General features: G+C 43.3%; 1 protein-coding gene across 1 annotated transcript in view; it reads right to left on the bottom strand.

The window, feature by feature from the left end:
• Positions 1-17,903, bottom strand: part of RASGRF2 (Ras protein specific guanine nucleotide releasing factor 2) — a 229,871-nt gene that overhangs the window by 37,792 nt on the left and 174,176 nt on the right. The window contains exon 18 of the mRNA XM_019796394.2: positions 7,290-7,396. Coding sequence (XP_019651953.1) covers positions 7,290-7,396 — 107 coding nt within the window. The remainder of the gene's footprint in view (positions 1-7,289; positions 7,397-17,903) is intronic.

Here is a 17,903-nt window from a genome sequence, read left to right as displayed (position 1 = left end):
CTGAAGTGGGGGGTAAATGACTTAATATTTTAAAACTGCTTAGAATAGGGCCTGACACAATAGTAAACGATACAGATTTTGTTAGTTAAAAAAGAAAAAAAAAACAGAAACATTGGAAGTCTTGTCCTTCAGAATTCACCCTCATACGGGAAGCTGCCTTCTAAGTGGGGCGTTATGTTTTCACGTTGCCTATAAAAGACCATGTGCCCTGTATCATAATGAGGACAGCCTCAAACCCCAGACTGGTTCAGAGGTCACGTCTATGGAATACAATGGCACGTCCTCCTGGCTCAGTGCTGGCTACATGTCTTCCCGGGAGTGGACCTCGGGAGATCTCATCAAGCTGTGGGAAGGACTTGGGGAAGAGTGGTTTATAAAGTCCTGGGCATTTTCGGGAGCGTGAGGACAGGAAGCACCCACACAGTGCAGACAGCGGTGTGGCCCAGGGGGCCATTTTTTCTCCGCAAAGAGCTCAAAGATCAGGCATCTGCCCTCTGAAGACAGCCTTGAGAGTGGAAAGAAGAGCCATGCCTCAAGAGCAGAAACTGAGCAGCAAGTGTGGATGGGAGGGTCCCCCACGGCAGATGGGCGGAGCAGGTGGAGGTGGGGAGGGGCTGAGCCCAAGGGCAGGACAGGGCTGCAAGGCGGCTGAGGGCTCTCAGCAGGGGCGACAGGAGCTGCCTAGGCAAGTAGCTGGATCTTCCTTACGCATTTCATTCTCCCACCCACACTGAAGTCTGTACTAGGCTCATCCTTGGCCCAACCTCCGTTGCGGATTTGGAACAAAGAATGAATCTGAACTTAGTGCTCTAATTTGATGCTAGATTTAGTGTCTTACTAAGCAATGCCAAAGAATTTAAAAATTAAAAAAGGGCCCCCTGTCATCTGTCGAAATAACTAACAGAAGAGACGAACTACATAAACTCTCATTCTAGGACACCCGGATCCCTGAGGTCTTTGAACACATGAAGTCCCTGCCATCCCAGCAGCACCCACTTTCCTGCCTCAAGTAGGCAACAGGGCACGATCCCACTGGACCCCTGGCCTGAAGCTGCAGGCTCGAAGCCCAAATGCAAGGATGCTCACTGGTGCGCTCCCTTACCGGGAAAGAGCCATCCTCTTCCTTGGGTTTATAACCCCAACACCCGTGTTACTTAGGAGTTTTGCTTTGTCTACAGACCCAACAGAGGTGAGCCCCTCTTTAGCAGGCTTATTGCTGGGGCCAAGCGGAGATGACCCGTAGTTTCCTGTTTCAGAGGAAAGGGCCCTGCAGGAGAGAGGGAGGAGTTCTGATCCGGATGTCAGGGAGCTGGGTCTGGCTCGTGGCTGCACTTCCGAGGGGTCTAGAACTGTGCGGTTACACTGGAGCCATTCGTCATATGTGGCTATTTAAATTGAACTAAATCCATTCCTCAGCCACCCTAGCTGCATTTCAAGGGCTTCATTAGCCACACGTGGCTACTGTACTTGGCCCTACAGATACAGAATGTTCCCACCGTTGTAAAAGGTTCACCGGGGCAGCGGTAACTGAACCTCTCTGAGACCTAATCGCTTCACTGGTCCAGTCGGGGTAACAACGTTTGCCTGGGTTTAGGCCCTCACGGGGCTCTGCCAGGAGCAGCCATCTGTAATGTTCTGAGCATTCATCTGTAATGGTTACTCTAATAGGTCTTACCTCACATAATCCTTACAACGGCTAGAATAAAGAAGTGACATCATCCGCACTTAGAAAGAAGGACAAATGGAGGGCCTGGAGGAGCTGAATAGTTTGCTGAGCCACAGGGCTGATAAACGGTAGGGAGGGGATTTCAATCCAGGTACCTCTGACCCTGAAGCCCGTCCTCCTCACCACTGCCCCACTACTTTCCAGCGGGCTTCCCGAAGTCCCCTCTGCTCCGACATCCATACATGGACACAGCGGCCCGAGGTCAGCTCCTACCGGGATTTCTGGAGGTGTGAAAGCTTTCACCTCAACTACTATGTGTGACTACAAAGTGGCGTGGTGAGAGCTGCTGATTTTTGTCTTACACCCCAAACTTCATTCATTTATTAAATGTGTTCAGGAAGTGTTACAGGATATGGATTCTAAGAGACTCTAGGGTCTGTGTGAGTGTATGTGTATATTTTTACATGACAGAGTATATATAAAGCCCTCTTACAATGGGAGAACACGTATGTATGTAACAAGTATCATCACAGTGTTAACAGGGAAAGAGCAAACTGGGGGAAATGAGTGTAATTGGCTGATAAAAGGTTTTATCCTTAATATAGAAAAAGTATGTAACATCAATAAGAACAATACTAAAACTAACAGAAGATGGGGCAATGCCCAGGAAGAGGGGCATGGGCTGGGAGGGCCCTCTCCGGTGGGTGGTTATCTTGATCAGGGTGATAGGTGTACAGGTGTGTTCAAAGGTAAAGTCACTGAGCCACACTCCTAAGTTTAGTGCCCTTTACACGAAGAATGTAATACTAGGTAAAATGTAACAAAGCATATAAACTGAAATATAAACTCGAGAGTTCATCGTCATCAGCTAAGGGTGTGCTCTCTATGTCCCCCAAACAATGAGTATAAGAGGACTGAAGTGAGTTAGAAACATAACAGCTGAGTTATTTTGATATATTCTGTGAAACCACCCTCCCAGACAACCTGCACTTCCTGTATCCCAAACAATGAGCAGCGGTACTGCTTTTCACCAGTCACATTAAACTGCTGTTGGCCAGCCTTCCCCACCCTGCATGGAGTTTTGGGCAGGCACCAAAGTCTTTGAGAGCCTTTAGGTATGAGAATGATCTCTTCAATCAGAATGTCCAGTCCAATACATTGATCCAAGCTCCAGTTCAGTCCAGAATAAGACATTTCCTTCCTGGCCTAGCTTGGCCTGCCTTCAGCCTGGAAGCCCACCTAAAGGCCCCCATTCTTTCCGCAACACCTCCTCTCCGCTTCTTGCTTTCCCTTCTTGCTTTCCCTTTCCAGGGGAAAGAACATCACCTGACATGCCAGGGCAGGTGGAGCCGGGCCCTGCTCTGGATTCGGCAGGTGGACGGTGGCTAACTCGTGAGGCACTTGGTGGCATTTCTGGAGTCCTCTACACTGGAGACTGAAGACCAGCTCCCCTGACTGAGGCAATGTCTGGATCCTCTCACGCTCACATCTACCCCATGTCTGGCACCCTCCAGTGGGAATGAACGAAGGACGTAAGGGAAAAGAGAGGAAGTAGCAATGTTCCCTCCGTGAACTCCTTTAGAAAGGATATTTTTATGTGAGTAGGTCATTTTTATCTGATCTCATGTTTTTAAAATATTCCCCTTAACCTGTAGTTAAGAAAATGAGGGATCATTTCACTCTTGGCCACTTGTCACTCCGATGGTACCCAGAGTCAGAAGGAGCAGGTCGTATCCTGTGGACAAGCTGCAGGCTCCTTCATTAGTGCCATTCCATGGTCTGTAGAACTCCTCAAACAACTAGACAGGGTATCTTTCCAGAATCAGTGGATCAAATATGGCAATGCAGAAAAACCAAAATCGCTATAGATTATACACACCAGGTCTCTGACACACACTCGAGTACCAGCCCCAAAGCCCCGCCCTCTCCTGTCTGTGCACAGAAGACAAAGCAGTCCGGGGAGCACGTCGTTGAAACCTGCAGACAGCTTGGAACCATGCAAATGACACGTGAGACCTCCTAGCAGGAGACGCTTGAGAAGTGTGTGGACACCTAATGGAAACATGTCTTTCTTTCAGATTTTCTACACACACAGCCCTGACTTCTGGTCCCTTGGTGGCTTTAGTCCCTGTCTTGGCTGACTTTGGAAATTGTAAATGCTTGAGAACAACCTCCTGGAGAGAAAACAACAGCACCACGTTCATGTAAACTCGATCTGACAACTCTTCCTGGGCATCTCCCAGGTGCCCAGCACTGCAGAGCCCTGAGGAAGCAGACACAAACATGAAGGAGACAGGCCCTGTCGGCAGGGAACTAAGGGCTCCTTGTCTGGTGGGTGTGTGTGGTGTGTGAAATGTTCATCTACTGTCCTCGGCTGGAAGGGATTTGACCACACCCACCTACAGTGTACTTTATGTCTTTCAGGCTTCTTGATTCAATGTTGCCTTTAATCCTCCCTGCATGCTCGGGGGAGGCAAGAGATGGATGGTTGTTCTCATTCTCCGAAGAGGATATTAAGCCCCTGTGAGGCCAAGGGACAGAATCAGGCCCCACAGAGGATACAGTAGCAGAGCTAGAGAAGAATACATGTACCCGGACTCGGGGCTGCCTCGCTAACCCACAGACAAGGCCTGTGGGAGGAACCCAGCCAGGCCTTGTGGCTTCACTTTCAATAGGAAAGTCAACACATGAGTGAAAAAGCACAACAAAATGAAGAGAAACGAGGGCAGAATGTATAACAGATGAAAATTTTTAGAATTAAGAAAAAAAAAGCATTCTAGTCTTACCAAATACTTACTAAAGGAAAGGCTAGAAGGTTCTAGAATGCATTCTAGCACACATTGCAGGGAAGGAGTTGAGGGTGACATCCTAGGGAAATTGTATTTCTCTGGAAAACCAACACTCATAATTCTGCATCTATTTCTCCTGAATTAAGTTCAGGGTCATATCTGCCAATATTGGTTACCTTTCATGAGAAATGATAAATAGATACACGATACCTAATATTTTGTAGTAGACTCAATTCTCTAGATTATTTGGGGACAAAACTACATCTTGTCACTTCCCTGAGGCTTTTCTGTTTTTGATAAACTGGTCTACCATGTAAGGAGAAATGCAATTTACCGTGTTTGGCTATATTTTTGAAATGATTACAACTTCCTACTCATTTTTTTGAAAAGTTATTAATTGAAAATAATCAGGTTGCCACAATAATGTTACATTCTTCCTTAATGGATTCAACTGGCACAGAATGAATCAGATAATGAAAAATCCTATTCTCCAAGCCCTTTGTTTTGTGAGGTGAAAACCAAAGACAGCAATGATGAGGGTTAACTAGCCGACTTCTTTCTTTAAGCACCGTGGTGGTCTGCTGGCTTGGGGTCTGTCGAGCCTGGGGCCACACCCACACCTCCTCAGAGCTCCACTGGCTCAGGCCAGGCCAGGGTGATGGAGAACTCACGTGACTGAGGAAGGTGACAGGATGTGCACATGAGGAAGTCACACCAGGACAATGGGAAACCAGCCACGGATCCTTAAAATCCACTCACACATTCAGGGAAGGTAAGAAAAGACAAAGGAGTGAGTGGGAAGAGCTTCCTCTGATGCCCCAGGGTCTACATTTTATACAGTAATCATGTCAGGACAAAAGACTGAATATTTGAGCAATGTGTACCATCCACATATACTCCCAATATAGAGAGGGTCTGAGAAGGTGGGGTCCCCAGTGTGGGCCCCTAAATGGAACTGTTGACAAAGTGCTTCCCCACATATAAGCACACCTTAAGTAACAGGCTGCAAAGTATCTAATCTGTCCGAACAACAGCTAACACTTAGGGTGCTTTTTGGATTATAACTAAAGGCCCCCAGGACATAATCTGAATAAAGAGAGCCTTGCTTTCCTATCAAACCACTTTCTATTCCAGTGACTTGGTGCTATTCAATCTAATACGGTCTGTTTGCATGTCCGTATTTATGCAAGTACCATGCAGCCAAGGTCAAGCCAGATGATAGCAGCTTACTGTAAATCTCTTTATCGTAGAAGCAAGGGATTCAGTACACCCATCTCGTCTGAGTTCCCTTCACCCAAAGTAAAGTAAGTTCAGCGTATTGTCAATTGCGACTCTTTTCTAGCTGCTATGAGAGTTCCGTGTGAATTGTCAGGGATTCCTGTTTCAGATCATTATAAGAAAGAGGACACTGAGGATTGACAGAGAGGAGGTGAGGCTGACAGGGAAGGTTTGCAGATAGGAGGGAAGACAGCAGCAGGGAAGACGACCGAGAGGCGTCTGCTAATCCTCGTGTACCGAAGCTACCCTACATCTCTGAAGCCACCACGGATCCCCGGAATCAGAAGTCAGCACCCCCAGTCCCAAACCAGAGAGGAATGGGATGGACGGTCAGACACAGGAGAAACCTCATTATCACGTATCTGCAATGAGGCAAATGGGACTTACAAGCAGGTCCCTGAAATGAGGAGGAGGAGAGACTAGACATTTTCAACGGGCTCAGGATGGCTCTCAGAGTTTGAGTTGTATGGGATCCATTTTTATTTATTTAAGATGTGTAAGATAAAATTTTTACATCCTATATTTTATGTGCTACCTTCATTTTTATTTTAATTAACACTTAAGAATTGTCATGGGCTAACTGATGGTGAGGCCCAAATCCCACTTTTCCCAATTAGTGAATTCTCCTCCCACAGGGATTCTAGGTGCTGGCTCTCTTGTGACCCCATCTCATGGACTGTTGTCACAAGGGCCACGTGGCAGACCCATGACAGCCTCTGAGAATATAATGAAGTGGGACCTGGAAGCTCCTCCTTTCTCTTTTTCTTTATTTGTTAGCATTTTATCCACATTTTGTATGTTGAATGCGTTCTGATCTGAGCCAAGCAGGGTACCTTCCCGAAGCAACCACGTGTCTGCCAGGGCCCACCCATTACTCGGCAGGGCGTAACAAAAGCACAATGCGGGTCTCAAGCTCATGAAGCAAGGAGGCTCTTTCCTTATTTTCTGAAATCGTGAAATGCGTATAAATTTTACGAACGTGTACTGAAAACACACAAACAAATAACAAGTAGGTGTCCTGTCAGCATGATGCCATTTCCAAACAGAATACTAGGAACCAAAACATCAAAGGCGTGAGGCAAAATATCTCCTAAATCCGCCTGAGAAAATACCCCCGACCAGACACCAGCGTGTGCGGACCCGGAGTGCTGCTTACGTCCAGGGGCATCTGCTGTGTACCACAGGGAGTACCCGCTGCTTACCTGCAGGCCCGGCCGCAGCTACGGTGGGGGTCCTCGCGAACGGAGTTCCCCGGCTGGCACAGGATGGGGGCTCTAGCGCCCTGAGGTGGGTGCCGTTGCCTCAAAAGATGAGGAAAGAGGGGAGCCCTGCTTCACCTCCTGTGACACGCCAGAGCTGAGACAGTGGATTCTTGGCAAATATGCATGTGTGTGCTTTGATCTGTACGTCTATCCTATTTCTTCCCTTTCTGTTCTAATTCCAAGGTTTCAGACCCTAACTCCAAAGCCTCAGAAGGTATTTTACAAAGGTGACGACTCAAAATGTTGGTTTAAAAAAAAATTCCTGGCAAGTAATTAACGATGCCGCTGAATTACCTGTGCGTGCTTTGAGACCCAGTGACGGAGGACGTTCAGGACTCGATTGGTGGCTGTTCTCCGAATAATAAACTCCTTGTCGCAAGTCCTCTCGGTGTTGTTAAATCCTTAGGAGGAGAATAAACACGTACATGCAGTTAAAGCCAATCCCCAGGAATCTGGAGAAGGTCACTTATGTTAGGACATGGGTTAACGGACACTCACAAATACACAGAGGTACGAGCGGCTTCAGACTGTTGTGAATGCTGCTTTCTCACCTATTATACCCTCAGCTGTGAGGCTACCACATAGATACAGGTGCAATTAAATGAATAATGTGCACACATTTATTTAACGCTGCTGATTCAAGCTAAAGCTGATCTGATGACATTTCCATTTATGCCTGCCTTGTTCTAGAACATAAAGTCAAGAAAGTTTTAACAAAGCATTTAAGTGAACATCAGTTGATACTTTTGCCCCAAAGTCATTAAACAACCAATAACACTTTCAATATTTAGATGGATTATCCCATACCTTGGCTCATAGATGATACAAACACCTTATTATGCACCCATGTATTGAGAAGCAGGATAGCATAGCGGTTAAGAACATGAACAGCACAGCCAGACTGTCTGGGTTCAAATCCCTGTTGTCCTGCCCTGGCAAGTTGCAGCCCCTCTCTGTGACTGGTCTCCTTGTGTCCCGCAGGGGCTAATACGTACCTACCTCACAGAGTTGTTTTGGAGATTAAGTTAGTTAATACATGTTAAGGATTTAGAATGACCCTGGAACAACAGCGAGAGCTCAATAAACGCTAGCTATCGTTACACTTCAATATTGGTTGAGTGTCTTTGGTTCCCCACTGTGCCAATGCAGGGCTCGGTCTTAGCCACCTTTTCACTATCTAGAAACTATTTAAATTTTTTTCTACTGACTCTCCGTTTTAAAAAATTTTACCTTCCGATCATAATTCAGTGACATATTTCCTTTAAAAATGAATGCAAGCCGTAGATAACTTCACCGGCAACCTTCCTGAGAGCTGTCTACACTCACTTATCCCGTTTCCTTGTCTTCTACACACTCTACGTCTGCTCCCAGCTTCTCACCCCGTCTCACCCCCAAAACAGCTCCTGTTGAGGTCACCAGTAACCTGCGTGTCTCCCTATCACCTCTCCAATGGAAAGCTCATCTGATGAGCACCCAGAAGCAAATCCTCATGTATTTATATCCCCAGGTCTCTACTCTGGGCCCTGGATCCATATATCCAACTGCTTCTTGATATTTTCCTCTCAGGTGTTTCAAAACCCTCAGGCCCAGTCTGCATAAAAGAAGGCCTTTCCACCAAACCTGATCCTTATTCAGTGGTTCCAAATTCATTAAAGGAACATCACTAGCCATGTAGTTCTATAAGGCAGAAACTTTAGAATTGTTCCTGGCCCATCTCTCACCTTCTTCCTGATAATTTTATTTGCTAAGCAAATCTCAAATCTGTTTATACCTTCATCTCTACAAAGCCGAAACTGAAGTTGAGCTACCAGCAACTCTCAGTCTGGTCTACTGACAATAGTCTTGTCATTCTTGCTTCCTCAAATCTGTTCTCCTTTCCAAAGTGAGAAAGATTTTTTCCAAAGGTCAAATTACATGTGTAATTCCCGTTTTAAAGCCCTTCAATAGCACTTATGATAAATAGAAAAACTCCTTAACACAGCCCACAAGGTCTTCCATGGTTTGACTCCTAGCTCCCTCTCAGCCTTTTCTGGAACCATATTCTTCTCACTTCTCCTCTTTCATCTCACCACCCTTCTTTTAGTCCTTCATCTTCACCCCATGGCCTTTGCACATACTGCTCTGTATCTGACACAATTATTGCTCCCCTTTTCACTCAGTGAAAGCTATTCTTGTTTATTTCACTTTCCCAATTAAGCCCTTCCTGGCCTGAGTTGAACAAATCAACACATCTCACAGCACCGTGCACATTTACTTTCTGGCACTTATTCCATTTACTTATGCAGACAGGGATCAGGTATGTTTTTGGTGTGCACAAGGAGCACATATCTGGCATGTAGCAATGCTGTACACAATATATATTTGCTGAATAAATGAATGAAAGTCTGGATAGTGGGAATTTACTAAATATTGAACGGGATTTGAATGTAAAGATGATAGAGTGAAAGACTAAATGAAGCTTCCTCAGAGCTTATGAATGAGTCAGAAAAAAAAAAAATCTATGAACTTCTTAAGGGCAGAGGCCCCTTTACCATAATGCCATTTGGATGTGGACAGGCATCTCTGACCTTCCAGTAGACACTGTCAGAGGATCATGATGATGAGTTCTTGGCAGAATAGATATCTTTTTAAAAAATCTTTTGCTATTAAAAGCTTAGATATAATAAATATCTTTTACAATGCATAGCTGAGTTATCAAGAAAATAAGGAATTTTCTAGGGTCAAACACAAAGGGACCTGAAAACCCGAATCAAGCCTCTGAACTGATGCTAGCTGCCCCAAGAGGAGAGCAGCTCACCAGTCTTGGTAACACAGGATTTGAGTTATAAATCCATGTGGTTCAGGAGAAGAACCCCCAGGATCTTCATGAAGTATGGGTGAGAGAATGGGAACTGAGACTCCCACATAAACCTGGAACTCGCAAAAGACCAGTCCCTCTGTGAAGAATGGACTAGGGAGAAATTGCTCCAAGTGCCCAAGGAGACAGTTAAGAAGCTTATCTGTCTCAGCCTGAATCTCTGTGAGTGTGGGGAGAAAAGCCTCCCTGAGAATTAATTGCCACAGAACCACTTCATGTAGATTTGAAGCTCAGATTAAGTCAAATGGCCTGTCCCTCTAAATGAGAAGCTAAAAAGTGGCTCAGGCCAGTGAAAATACTGGGACCCCTGACAAAAGTATACATAAAACCTCTCTGGAGGTACAGAAACTCAATCTCAGCCTGTACTGGTTTAGCACTAAAACAAAACAAAACAAAACTCTGAGGAAAAACTCACAATCCAAAATTATGAAACACTCAAACTGTCTGCCATGAACGAGGATCAGTAGACACAGGAATGAGGAACACCCCCACCCCACCCTTCCACTACTACCAAGAATTCCAGGTATCAGGACTATCAGATAGATCCAGTTTAAACATCCTAAAATACTACCAAGAATTCCAGATATCAGGACTATCAGATAGATCCAGTTTAAACATCCTAAAATTAAAATGTTTCCAAAGACTAGTGATATAAAAGTGGGAACTGAAAACATGACAAAAGAATTAAAAAGTTTTAAGTCAGATTTTACAAGAACCACATAAAACTTCTTCAAAGCCAATAGAATTATTCTTTCAATTATTGTTAAAAAAATAGATGACCTGAAATCAAAAATTCAAAGGATAGATACACACTGATTAGACAGACCCCACTGAATAAGCAAACAATAAATGGAAAGAGATTTAAAAAACAGACTTCGGAAAAGTACTCAAATGCAGTACAAAGAGTTAAAGAGAGAAAACAGAAAACGGTGTTAAAAGATATAGAGGAAAGAATTAGAAGTTCCAAAAAAAAATCAGAGAGACAATATAGGAAAAGAAATGTTTAGACTTGATGGAAGACATGAATCTTCAGGTTCAGGAATTGCAATGAACCCCAAGCAGGACAAATAAAATGAAAACTACACCCAGAAAAACTGCAAAATGATGGAACTCCAAGACCAAGATATTTTTGAAGCAACTGGTGAGGATATATTTATGATATATAAAGGAGAGGCAGATGAAAAGGATAGGAAATGGTATGTGGAGTGGGGCAAGTAGACGAGAAGGTTCAGATCAACCAAATTAGAGTAGAGACTTCAACTGGAGTGAGAGCTGGGGAATAATAAGGCACCATCATCTTGCCAGAGGATGGAAGTCAAAAGCTCTTGGAACACTGAAAAAGGGTAATGAGGCAGAGTCCCCCACCTGCATATATAAGTATAAAGATGGCCAATCAGGGAGATGAGAATAGAAGACAGGAGTGAGGAAGGGACAGGAAGATAAAAATCAAAGTGAAATATTAAGAAAGAAAAGCAATTTTAACAGAACTGCTACTCCTTTAATGTATTTTGGAAAAGCATCTATCACTACTGGTCTCTTTGTGTCTGTATCGGGGCGGATGGCAAGGGTATTTTGAAAGAAAGGCAAGGAACACTCTTCTGCTCTCCAAGTTATTTCGCACCACACATTAAAAGGCCACGTAAGGGATTTTCTTTATCAAATTTCCAATATTTCCATTAATTCAAATCTCAACCTCTCTTACCATTTAGGTTAGGATTTGATTATACTGCTTGGATGCTCTTCATAACTCCTTCTAATAACCATGTTATTCATCTTTTCTGTGGAGATCACAGCTCAGTAAGTTCTCACTATCTCTGCTGCTCAGAGCTCATCACCTGCTGCCACTTGCAGGACTCAACATTCTCTTGGAAAGTGACCAAGTACTCATTTAAGTGATCTCCAACAATGTGCACTCAGTGCAGCTGGAACAATCCACAGCTAGTAGGAAAGATGATAAGTTAGCAGGACCAGCCACAGGCAGGACTACCCTTCCAAGTGCTGCAGGAACACAGAACCAGGGAGGGAAGGCTCCAAAGACACACATTCCACTGCACCCTTCACAAGGCAGGCCATCCCTATATGGCTCCAGAATGGACAAGAAGTAAAGTCCAGAGCAAATCACTTAACCTCTCTGACTCAGTTTCCTAACTTGTAAAATGAGCAGAATAAACCACGTAACGTTATGTTAAAAACTAAATAATTCTTGTAAAGCAAGGTACTCAATGAAATCATATTTATTATAATTATGTTCTCACCTAGAGCTGGCTTCATCCATCCATCCATCCATCCATCCGCCCCCTTGATCCAATGGCCCTCACTAAATACTTTTGACAGCATGCTAGTTATAAGCATATGTGAAAGCAGCAAGGATTTGATGAACATCAACTTATTTCCCTCCTGGAGAACTTGTCTCACTGTCTGATCAACGGATGGAGATCTTTGATATTCTAGAGAAATACTCTCTTAATTCTATGTAAACCAGCCACAGTTTAGAAATTCTCGAAACCAGATACATGAACTGTCTTTCTGAGGGGCATAAGTCCAGCAAATGCTGTTAGATCAAGTTTTATCAAAGGAGCTGCTGCTCATTCATGAACAGAAATTAATGCCTTACCTGGACTCTCACGTGCTCACTCATATCATCCCATATGCCCATCTCCCCATTTCTCACAGACTTTAAAGCTACGGGATCAGAGCAACAATTTTCCATCATGCATCAGGTTTTCTCCTTATTTTAAGCCACCATCTAAATTGGGGGCTGTTTGGACAATATTTATTTCTGAATTTGAAAACGAACTATACAGCTAATTGGTGGCAATTCCACGTGGAAGTCATTCCAACCTAGAATCACAGATCCACCCCCAAGGAGTTCTTGTGTCATTTTTTTTGGAATAGCAAATAGAAAATCTTTGCATGGCTTTACACATCTTTCACTTATCAAGTGTGACAGCACAATGAAGCCACATATACCAGGAGAGTTCTTTTATGAACGCACACATATGGAATACAGCACCTCAAGATTCCTGTCTTTCCAATTTTTGCATATTCTTTTGCAGTTGTAGTCACTGGTCAAAATGACTAATATGGGCAATAAAATCCATCTGAAAAAATGGTAAGGACCAAACACCATACATGTACATTTAAGAATGAGATTCAACTTTATGGTCCTTCCCCCAGACACCTTGTGAGTCATGCCATCCCTTATAGCAACTGGTAGACATGACATCTCTCTCATTAAATATGCACTCCTTAGTGAAGGGATTTCATCTCAAGCATCTTTGTAGGCCCTTTAGCTTTGCACACAGGCACTCAGCAGTTACTTTTCTTAATAAAAATTCCATGACACCCTATTTGAAAGTGTCTGCAAGTGCTTTATATCTGAAGTAAGGGCATCCTTTCACCATATTACCGTGATGACCACACATTTGAAATCAATCACAACCAGAACATACAATGAAGTACTGGGGAGGGACCCAAGGAAGTTGAAAAATAGGGGGACGGAAGGGTAAGTTTCATTTTATTCTTCAAATGATATGACACTCAGCCAACTTCACTGCCTACTTCGTAAGAGGCAAGTAAAATAATGTGATATGGAAATAAGATTACACACAGGTGGATGATGGGCTAGTCCAGTTAGAGCTACCCTGAGGCTACAAAGGACAAACTACAGAAGACACGGAATTCTCGAGCACGGTGAAGTGTTTTAACATCAGAGGTAGATCGCCAAGAATTGGACCATGGAGCTCTTATTAATTCCAACAAAGCATCTTTAAGTCATCCTTCTAAATTGGTGAGGAAAGTTAGAGTAGAATCAGAAAGAGCCAAAAAGCACGGAGATAATAATGCTATCAGTGGTCCATGGTGGTGGGCTGCTGGGGAGAAAAAGTAAATGCTAACTATTGGTTACTTTATCACATATCTAGGAATTGTTTCTTGTTATGTTTTTATCACCACCATTCTGCTTTGCTGATCTTAATAAATTTAAGCTTGTTGAATAAATGCATTGTGATCACTTTAATGTTTACATCAGCAAGGGAATTTAAAAAAGGATGTCAGTGATGCATCATTTTTCACTTTACAGGAATGGGGCTCAATCTCTCCAATAACATCAATGTTATCAATATGCTTTGCTTTATCTAATAAGTCCTAAAAAATCATGTCATATAACTGGTTTGTACATTTCCATGCTCTTGGGTTACAACTATATTTCTATCCTTCGGTTGCTGGCATGGAAAGATCATTAATATTTATTACCACTTTTTGCCAGCCACTGTACTAGGGAGCTTTACAAGTGGTATAGAATTTCACCCTCACAACCAAGAACGATAATACCAATTACCATCTATTGCATGCCCACCAAGTACTGAGTAAAGTACCATGAATAATGTGGCTTCTTCAACAACAACAGCATCTGAGTTGGGGTAAATGTTATCCCCATGTATGGATAAAGAAACAAAATCAAAGAGGTGAGGAAACTTGGCAAAGGTCATAGTTATTAAGCAGCAGAACCTGAACTGGAGCCCAGGTTTGTCCATTTCCAAAGCCAGAATGCTTTTAATTGCATCTCATTGCCTGGATCCAAAGCTTAGACTTCAAATTTTTCTTACAAGGTGGTAAACCAACACTTAAGGCCACAACAGAAGATGCTGGCAAAGTAAGTGCTTCCCTTTTAGTTCTAAATTTTGAACTGACAGAGGGGCCCCATTATAGAAATATGTGTTTCATGCTGTAATGAATACCAAAGAAAAACCTTTATTTATCTAACTAGAATTAAAATTTTCTCAAAATGTGCTCTTTCCCCAAGTTCATTATGTTTCCTATTGTGACCATCATATAAACCAGTGCTTTTTAAAATTTCCAGTCATGACTTATTAATGGGGAATGAAATCAGTTCAGTGGGCTGTTAGCAGAATTTTTAAAAAAATGAAACTGATGAAAACTAACTGAATGGCTTACACATAGTGAGGGTGAGTATTCTTGAGGGAAACTTTTGTATCGTGTGTGTGTGTGTGTGTGTGTGTGTGTGTGTGTGTGTGTTTATATCCTGAGTCAAAATGTAAAATGTATTTCTTAGAGTAGGTTGCGATAAAAAAGTTTGAAAGTGACTGATCCAGACAACCTGATTATTAGACTATGTTTATACTGTCTGCCTGAATTTCCCAGAAATCCTGGGTAACTCTGTCCTTTACTCTGAAACATGTCTGCAGGAACAAGCAGAGCGCACTTCTTTCTCTTACGGGCCCCCCTTTGCTCTGTCATCAGATACTCTCCCCACTCCGCGCCCAACCCTCCAATTTCTCCACCACTGTCTCCTTCCTTGGTTCCTGGTCTTTGCTCATTTAACTCCGTTCAGTTTTCACTCCCTCAGGGACCCAACTGTCTCATGGTTTTTCTATGCATTCCAACCTGACACCTCCAGTTCCGATATGCTCCCACATCCCTGATTTCAAGCTTCTTATGAGCGATTTCCACATAATGACACATCCTACCCTCATAAGAAATGCAACCAAGAATTAAACGTATGTTTCATGCTCTCAAGCTCAGCCCCATCTTAACTTCCCTGTTGAGTTAATGGGATAATCACAGATTCAGCTTCTCAGGTGGGGAACCTCTCTCTTCTTTGTTTCTCCTTTCCTTTTCCCACTCAGGCAGCAAATACTGTTAACTTTTTGGTAGCATCTGTCAGATTTATAACCTTTTCTCCACCTCCCGCCACAGTGCCAAGTCTAGGTTCTTCACACATGTGTAGTAGCTACTGTCTCCTAGATAATCCTCCTTCTTTCATTCTCTCTGTCCTTCTATTCTCCCTCCATCCCTAATTCAATTATTCAGTCAATAGCTATAGAACATCTACTGTGTTCCAGATACTGTGTAGGTGCTGGGTACCAAGACATGTGGTCCTTGATCTCATGGAGTTTGCTCTGTAAATGGGGAAGAGATAGCCTCCAAACAAGTAAAACACCAAGTGGAACCAGAAACCCTGCAAATGAGCAAGTCGCCTGTCTCTTCAAAAATACTCTTCAACCTTCCTTTCACTTGTTACTGTTCTAGCACAAGCACTTCTAATGTCTCCCCACTGCACACTAAACCAAGTAGAAAATATTTTCCTATCCTATCCTAAGAGGATAAGTTACTTGCTCAAGGTCACATAGTTAGTATACTGAAAAAAATAGGTAAACTCAGACAAGCAGGAGATTTGCACATACACTATGCGGAACATCAGGGTAACAGCATTCTGCTAAGATATGCATGAGGCAATGAACACATGCTGCATAGTGGTTTTGTTGTTATTTTGTTTTTGTTTTTGTTTTTTTTTACCTATTTATAAGTATGTTCGTATCTCTCAGTTCTTAAGTTCTTCTTACATTAACCTGAAATCTTCTCTAAGTACAATTAGCTTTAACAATGAAAACAACATCTTTTTCTAGACCGAAGAAAAGCAGCTCAGCAGCTTTATCATTATCTGTGATAAAAAACACATGAAGAATGGTAAAATCGATATCTTTCACTTGCTTTCATCTTTCAAGGAAATAAGTAACTAAGACTCGCAGCTGAATTGTTTTTATGGATTTGTAAAAATGTGTGCTGTATAGATTCTTTGTTTTTCTTTAAGAGAGCAATAGAGCAGTTGCACAAGTCGGGGGAGAGAGGCAGAGGGAGAGAGGGAATCTGAAGCAGGCTCCACGCCCAGCAGAGAACCCGATGTGGGGCTCGATCTCAGAACCCTGAGATCATGACCTGAGCCTAAATCAAGAGTTGGACGCTCAAGTGACTGAGTCACCCAGGCGCCACTGTGCTGTCAAGATTCTTAAAGGAATGATTTTATACTAAACTTAAAACTTGTAAGAACCTTTGTGTATTACTTCTATTCTCACAATTCCAGAAAATACATTCCTTGCTTTTACAGATGAGAAAACTCAGGCTCAGAGAAGTCCAATAGCCACCTAAGGTCACAGAGAGTAAAAGGAGGGACAGAATTTATGGCTAGATGATTCGATTCTAAAACCCCGGCTCTGGGTAGCGAAACACACTACCTGAGTGACTGTTCCCAAGAAGTGCATGGTGCTCCCGTGCATTGCTGTGTAATCTTCAGACCTCCCATTGCTGCTGCCACCAGCTTCTGTGCTGGTGTGGAAATGCAGCTGGAACATACTGCCAGTAAAGAGGCTGAGGGTGACTTCTGCCCAAGCAGAATGAGGGCATTTGAGAAGTCGGTGGGAAGGGAAGCCACCAAGCAAGCAAAATAACTTGTCAAGATTTTTGCTGAGGTAAGAAGGAAAGAAATAGCCTAGAAACTGAGAGGCGACACAGGTGCATAGGAGACAATAAGTTGAACCAGTTTGAAAACTAAGATACAGCAATCCAAAAAAAAAAAAAATAAAGATATAGAATACTTTATGTCAGAGTTCCTTGACAGCACAGCCCCTATTAGCCAAGAGGGCTTTGAAAATACAGTGAATGCGAGGACTTTGGGGGAAGATAGTGGAGTAAGAGGACCATAAGCTCACCTCCTCCCACAGATATATCTAGATAACATCCACATGAGTGTAAATGACACAGAAAACAACCCAAAGGCTTGCAGAACAGACTCTCCACAGCTAAATGTACAGAAGAGGTCACAAAGCAGACGGGAGGAAGGGCAGAGATTTAGTTGGTAGCTAAACAAACCCATGGGACTGCCCACAGAGGGAGGGACCCTACGGGTGTGGAAAGAGGAAAGAAACAGACACACCGGGCAGCCCAGGCATGGGGAACCTGCCTGGGGAAGACGAATCCCTATAACATTTGGCTTTGAAATCCAGAGCTGTATAACGTCATGAGTTATTAGTCAGTGGAGCTTAACACCTGGAACTTTAAAAGTCAGTGGGCTTGACTCTGGGAGAGCTGCTGGGCCACAAGAAATGCAGTCCATCAGGGAAATTCATATCAAAACCACACTGAGGTACCATCATACACCAGTTAGAATGGCAAAAAGTAATAAAGCAGGAAAAAACAAATGTTGGAGAGGATGTGGAGAAAGGGGAACCCTCTTACACTGTTGGTGGGAATGC

Source organism: Ailuropoda melanoleuca, chromosome 3, assembly GCF_002007445.2.
Source record: "Ailuropoda melanoleuca isolate Jingjing chromosome 3, ASM200744v2, whole genome shotgun sequence".
NCBI lineage: Eukaryota > Metazoa > Chordata > Mammalia > Carnivora > Ursidae > Ailuropoda > Ailuropoda melanoleuca.
Note: the sequence above shows the minus strand (reverse complement) of the source record. Positions and strands in the feature narration are given on the sequence as shown.